At 51.4% G+C, this 6,983-nt stretch overlaps 1 protein-coding gene across 1 annotated transcript in view; it reads left to right on the top strand.

Moving 5' to 3' along the window:
- Window positions 1-6,983, top strand: part of PPP2R1A (protein phosphatase 2, regulatory subunit A, alpha) — a 49,088-nt gene that overhangs the window by 32,201 nt on the left and 9,904 nt on the right. Inside the window, exons 5-9 of the mRNA XM_011965857.1 lie at window positions 2,841-2,988; window positions 3,111-3,266; window positions 5,856-5,970; window positions 6,081-6,151; window positions 6,603-6,737. Coding sequence (XP_011821247.1) covers window positions 2,841-2,988; window positions 3,111-3,266; window positions 5,856-5,970; window positions 6,081-6,151; window positions 6,603-6,737 — 625 coding nt within the window. The remainder of the gene's footprint in view (window positions 1-2,840; window positions 2,989-3,110; window positions 3,267-5,855; window positions 5,971-6,080; window positions 6,152-6,602; window positions 6,738-6,983) is intronic.

Below are 6,983 nucleotides of genomic sequence, written 5' to 3'. Positions count from 1 at the left end.
CATACAAAACTCTTGAGTTTTTTTGAGGACTGCATTTGGAAAACCAGATTTGCTTATTGCCAGCTGCATCCTCCCATAGTGGCAGTCCCTGGAGCTGGGGAGCACCTGCCCTCCCTGGACTACATGCTCTCCAAGGTGCCCCAGTGCCTGCCTCTTCCTGTTCATGCCCCCTGCCACCTCCGCTTGTCACCTTGACTGATAGCTTCATTCTGTTACTTGACTGGGTCCTGGCATTTCCATTTATGATTTTTTTTTCCTGCCTTAAATATCTGTCAGCCCAAGTTGAATTTCAGACCAGAGACCTCTGTACCTTTATTTTAACATATTGGGATAAGTTGAGTCTGCCTTCAGTGGGTCACTAATTAAGAGTTCCTGTCTTGTGCTAAGAGTGCTGCTGGGCTCTGGGGATACAGTGGAGAGCCAGTCGTATATATCTGAAGGAGCACAGTCATTCTAGGCCCACAGTAACAACCAGCGAGCCGTCCCGGGCCCCATAGTCCCCCAGCAACATGAGATCCCAATTCAGTCACCAGAGTTGTATGAGACAGCACAACTGTACCTCTTCATGAGAAACTCAGGTCAGGTTTTCGATCCTGACCTGTAGCTATTACTAGCTTAGGCAAGCCAGTCCGTACCTCAGTTTTCTCTTCTTTAAAATCAGGACTTGCTTTATAGAATTCAGTGAGGAAGAACAAGCACCCCTGGTACAACACGGTGGTCCTGCCTAGTACACACAGTGAACGGATGTTCTACGCAGTGTCAGTGATGATCATTGCACTTTGAGAGGCTAAGAACTTTCTCCTCAGAAAGTGACGTGTGTAATTTTCAGATTCATGGACCCCAGTGAAACTCCTTCAAGGACCCCTAAGTAAGAACCTTTGTGGAAGGCACGCTGACAGAGACCTTCTGCTGGCTGGCATAATATTACGTTTTTCCTTTGAATCATTCACTGCAACCATTTTAAAATGCTCTTTTAATGAAGGCTGGGATGGGTAATAGGGAAGGTTTCTCTGAGGAGATGAGCCCATGAGGGGGTTGCAGGATGGGGGTCCAGGGCCGGGGATGGTAGAGAGGGAGCTGTCCAGTGACTTCATATTCTCACCACAGCCACCCCTGGAGTCGCTGGCCACAGTGGAGGAGACAGTGGTGCGGGACAAGGCAGTGGAGTCCTTACGGGCCATCTCACACGAGCACTCGCCCTCTGACCTGGAGGCACACTTTGTGCCGCTGGTGAAGCGGCTGGCGGGCGGCGACTGGTTCACCTCCCGCACCTCGGCCTGCGGCCTCTTCTCCGTCTGCTACCCCCGAGTGTCCAGTGCTGTCAAGGCGGAACTTCGACAGTGAGTCTCTGCCCCCCTTGGAAGCTCCAAGCTCACCCCCTCAGCTCGGTTCCCTTCTCTAAAGCCTCAGCCTCCTTTCGGTCTACCTGGGGCCCACACGCCCCTGAACTCTCTCCACTCCCACTCCTGCTTACCACGTGGTAGGCCACATCCTTGAGAGTTGGTCTCTGGACACAGCCGGGTGTCAGTTTACCACCTCTGCCCCCTTGCTCACTTAGGAATTGAGATAATGACAGGTCCTCCTTCCCACTGGTTAATGTGAGGATTTAAAAGAATTATCACATATAGGCTGGATGCAGTGGTTCACGCCTGTAATCCCAGCACTTTGGGAGGCCAAGGCGGGTGGATCATGAGATCAGAAGTTCAAGACCAGCCTGGCCAAGATGGTGAAACCCTGTCTCTACTAAACATACAAAAATTAGCCGGGCATGGTGGCGCACGCCTGTAGTCCCAGCTACTTGGGATGCTGAGGCAGGAGAGTCGCCGTGACCCAGGAGGCAGAGGTTGCGGTGAGCCGAGATCATGCCATTGCACTCCAGCCTGGGTGACACCAGTGAAACTCCGTCTAAAAAAAAAAAGGAATTATCACATATAAAGTGCTTAGAGCAAAATCTGGAACATAAAAACTTTCAGCACATCACATCTGATGGTGTCTCCAGCCTGTCCCAGGTCCGGTGCCTTTGGCAGATAAACCACTTCAGTTTTCAGCCTCCTGCTCCTCTACTTTGCAAACAGTTGACCATCATACCCAGGTTTGAGCCGTGGCTCACTCCAGAACTCTGGTTTACAGCTGCACAGATACTTAGATACTTACACTGGCCCTGACCATCTTTGACCGAAGCAATTGCTGCTGTAAAATAAAGCCTTTCTATGGCTCTAGACCAGCCTCTTAGTTAAGCAGTTCTTCGTTTGTTTTTGAGATAGGATCTTGCTCTGTCATCCACGCTGAAGTGCACTGATAGAATCACAGCCCACTGCAGCCTCAACCTCTTGGGCTCAAGCATTCCTCCTGCCTTAGCCTCTCAAATAGCTGGGACCACAGGTGTGCACCGCCACGCTGGGCTCATTTTTTATTTTTGTTAGAGATGGGGTCTCACTGTGTTGCTCAGGCGGGTCTTGAACTCCTGGGCTCAAGCAATCCTCCTGCCTTGGTCTTCCAGAGTGTTCAGATTACAGGTATGAGCCACTGTACCAGGCCCATTGGTTAAGCAGTTTTTATGGTCATGATAATGTAATTGTCAGCACTTACCATTGACTGGATTTATTATGTGCAGTCCGCGAAGTGTCCCACACACATTATTTCATAGAAACCTCATGCAGACTTGTGGGGGTAGGTACTGCTACTATCAGCGCCTTTTCATAGGGCTGGGAAGACAGACAGGGGGTCATCACTTGCCCAAGGTCATTCAGCTAAATCCTGGACCCACACAACTGCAGTCTGTGCTTGCTCCTCTCTACTGTACTGCCTGTTGCCTCATGATCCCCATCCCCGACTCCCAGGTACTTCCGGAACCTGTGCTCAGATGACACCCCCATGGTGCGGCGGGCCGCAGCCTCCAAGCTGGGGGAGTTTGCCAAGGTGCTGGAGCTGGACAACGTCAAGAGTGAGATCATCCCCATGTTCTCCAACCTGGCCTCTGACGAGCAGGTGAGTTTTGCTCCCTGGACCTCTCTGCTCTCACCTCCTTCTGGTGGTCCCTGCCCGTGAAAGAGAATCCCAGAGTTCAGCAAGGCCTCTGCTGCCCTCCTGCATTCCTCTCCTCTCCCCAGGACTCGGTGCGGCTGCTGGCGGTGGAGGCGTGCGTGAACATTGCCCAGCTCCTGCCCCAGGAGGATCTGGAGGCCCTGGTGATGCCCACTCTGCGCCAGGCCGCTGAAGACAAGTCCTGGCGCGTCCGCTACATGGTGGCCGACAAGTTCACAGAGGTAGGTGAGCGACCGTTGACACTGTCCCACTGGTGGGGGACACTGACACCCTCAGAAGGGAAGCATATAGGAGTTGAGGTTTACCATTAGGCCGACGGAATCATTGGGCGTTTGAGCAATAAGATCTCTGTGATCGTCTAACTTCATCTCACTTTATATGCCAATCCTGGTTGATTGACGTGGCATCTTGAAGTGCTGCCTTGAGAAGGATTCTGGGGCTAAGTTAAGGCTTCACGGAGGAAAGTGCCACAGGAGCAGAGAAGGGTAGCACGTGCGGGGTGTTCCTGACATAATCAAGCTGTCCTTTCACAAAGGGGAAGACGCAGCCCAAAAAGGTGGGGTTTTTTGTTTGTTTGTTTGTTTTTTTGTTTTGAGACGGAGTCTCATTCTGTCCTCCAGGCTAGAGTGCTGTTGCCCAGCTGGAGTGTGGTGGCGCAATCTTGGCTCACTGCAACCTCTCCCTCCCGGGTGCAGGCAATTCTCCTGCCTCAGCCTCCTGAGGGACTAGGATTACAGACGCCCACCACGACGCCCGGCTAGTTTTTGTATTTTTAGTAGAGACAGGGTTTCACCATGTTAGCCAGGCTGGTCTTGAACGCCTGACCTCAAGTGATCCACCTGCCTTGGTCCCCCAGAGTGCTGGGATTACAGGTGTTAGCCACCGTGCCTGGCCCCAGAAAGTTTAATTAACTGATCAGAGTGACACTACCAGCCAGGCAGAAAGGGGGCAAGACTCCAGCTCTGTGTCTCCCACAGTGCTCCTTCCGCGGGGATCCAGATTGCCTCATCCCACAAACATGTCTGCTGAGCACCAGCTATTTGCTGGGCCAGTGAATTTGGCACATTCCTGGCCTTCACGGAGCCAGGCAGTCTGAAGGGGAAGATTGACTTAGGGGGAAATTTGATAATAAAGTGTCACAGGTGTGGGACAGACAGACAGATGTGGGACCTTGGAAGCATTGAGGAGGGGAGGTGGTGTTGCAGCTGGTTCTAGAAGATGAGTTGGTGAGAGCTAAGATAGGAACTTTGCTCCAGCAAGAGGACAAAGAACCCTGGGAGGCGAGAGCAAGTGCAAGCAGGAACATTCCGGCCTGATCTTCACGGCCTAGCCTGAGAGAAAGCAGGAGAGAGGGCAGGGTGGGATCAGAGAGGCCTCGAGTGCTGCTGCACCCTGGGGCGCCCTTTGCCTGTAATTATGCTGGTTCCCACTGGCATTTGTAGGAAGGACTCAGCCTCAGAATAGCATACCATCACCACATTTAGGGAAGGTTCTTCCCATCCTTGTCTCCTGAAGTGCATAAACTGTGTCACGCTGGGTCTTCGAGTACAAATTCCATGACGACAGGAATTTTAGGCTGTTAAACTAGTTCTTGGCACACAGTAGGCATTCAGTAAATATTTGCAAGATGAATAAAAGGCAATATTTTCCCAAGAGGTCCTTCAAGGTTTTTTTATTTGTTCATTCCCTTCCTCATAATGAACTGTTCTGCTTCCTACCAGGTCTTCAGGAACCAGCTTTGCAGCAAGAGTCATGTGTCTTTCCATGCCCCATGCCATGAAACAGGCAGGAGCCAAGCGTGCCTCCTTTTTTTTCTTTTTTTCTTTTTTTTTTTTTAAGAGAGCCTCACTCTTTTGCCCAGGCTGGAGTACAGTGACACAATCTCAGCTCACTGCAACCTCCGTCTCCCAGACTTAAGTGATTCTTGTGCCTCAGCCTCCCAAGTAGCTGGAATTACAGATGTGCGCCACCACACCCAGCTAATTTTTGTATTTTTAGTAGAGATGGGGTTTCACCATGTTGGCCAGGCTGGTCTCGAATTCCTGGCCTCAAGTGATCCACCCACCTCAGTCTCCCAAAGTGCTGGGATTACAGGTGTAAGCCACTGCCCCCGGCCCCAGAGTGCCTTCTTCCCTGTCAATCTTTATTGTTTTATTTTTATTTTGAGGCAGGGTCTCACACCGTCACCCAGGCTGCTGCCACCCAGTGGCATGGTCATGACTCACTGCAGTCTTGACCTCCTGGGCTCAGGTGATCCTCCTACCTCAGCCTCCTATGTAGAGTCAGGGTTTCACTGTGTTGCCTGGGCTGGTCTTGATCTCTTGGACTCAAGCAGTCTGCCCACCTCGGCTTCCCAAAGTGCTGGGATTATAGGCATAAGCCACCGTGCTTGGCCTATTGTTTTTTTTTCATTACAAAAGTAATTCATGCTTCTGGTAACAGATCTTTAAGAAATACAACCATATATAAATCAAAAAGTTGCAGTCACTATGTTGTTTGAATGTTTTTGGATCCTGTAACAGAAAACCCCAGTAGCCTGAACAATATGGAAATCTGTTATTTTTAATGCTGACAACACTGTGAGGTAGGTGCCCTTGCAGTCCTCAGTTTTCTTCAGAAGCAAAAGCGGCTCAGCGAGGTGAAGAGCCTTGACCCAGGGCCAGACTTGGCGCTTGGATTAGATCTTAGCACTGCTTCCAAGGCCCACTCTCTGGCCCCTAATTCTGGTCCCTTCTCTTTGATTTTGGCTTCCTTAGCCCAGAGTACCTACTAGGCCCTCTCACTCTCCCCCTCCTCTTTCCTGTCTGCAGCTCCAGAAAGCAGTGGGGCCTGAGATCACCAAGACAGACCTGGTCCCCGCCTTCCAGAACCTGATGAAAGACTGTGAGGCCGAGGTGAGGGCCGCAGCCTCCCACAAGGTCAAAGGTTGGTGCTGGCAGCCGGAACACAGCAAGTGGGGTGGGTGTCCGAGGGGCTGGAAGTGGAACTAAAACGTTGGATCTCACTTCCCTTTGCCTCCCTCTCCCTGCCCACAGAGTTCTGTGAAAACCTCTCAGCTGACTGTCGGGAGAATGTGATCATGTCCCAGATCTTGCCCTGCATCAAGGTAACAGAGAGTTTGATGGGAGGAACCAAGTGGATCTGAGCCTGCTAAAAAGAGGGGCTGGAGACAAGGCTTTGGGGATCGTCAGCTGCAAACTAGGTTCCCAGCCCTCTGGGACCAGGCAGCTCTTGGGTTTCAAGCAATTAGGGTCCTGATTGCAGCTTGAGGCTGACCTTAGAGGTGGAAGTACTTTCTAGAACCTCAAAGTTCACTGAGTCCTCTCATTCACAGGGTTTTGGAGTTGGAGTGGGGGCTGCTGAAAGCAGGGGTCATTGAACTCTAAGTAGGTGGTACGCATAAGGAACAGTGATTTCCCCTGTACCCTAAGCCATCCCATGCTCCACGAATGAGAGGGGCAGAAGCAGGTTATTGTCTTTTAGGGGTTGGTATCTGCTTGGCCACTGCTGATGCAGGGGTTGCCCTGATCCCTGTGCCTATGCCTTCTCTTTCCCAGGAGCTGGTGTCCGACGCCAACCAACATGTCAAGTCAGCCCTGGCCTCGGTCATCATGGGCCTCTCTCCCATCTTGGGCAAAGACAACACCATCGAGCACCTCTTGCCCCTCTTCCTGGCTCAGCTGAAGGATGAGGTAAGGGTGCCAGGATCTCAGCTCTGGGTTTGTGGAGGGGACAGGTTACCTAGATTGACTGGGAATCTCCTGATATCTCAACAGACATCCAGACCTTTGCTGAGTTGCCTGTTTGTGGGCATAGCTGTGTGTTCATGCATTCATTACTCCTGGCAGTCTGCATGAGTCCTTTCCTGGGCATTAAAGATATGAATAATAGAGCCAGATATTTTAAAAAGTTTTTATTTATGGCTGGGTGCGGTGGCT

This window comes from Mandrillus leucophaeus, unplaced genomic scaffold (genome assembly GCF_000951045.1).
Source record: "Mandrillus leucophaeus isolate KB7577 unplaced genomic scaffold, Mleu.le_1.0 Scaffold74, whole genome shotgun sequence".
Classification (NCBI taxonomy): Eukaryota; Metazoa; Chordata; class Mammalia; order Primates; family Cercopithecidae; genus Mandrillus; species Mandrillus leucophaeus.
Note: the sequence above shows the minus strand (reverse complement) of the source record. Positions and strands in the feature narration are given on the sequence as shown.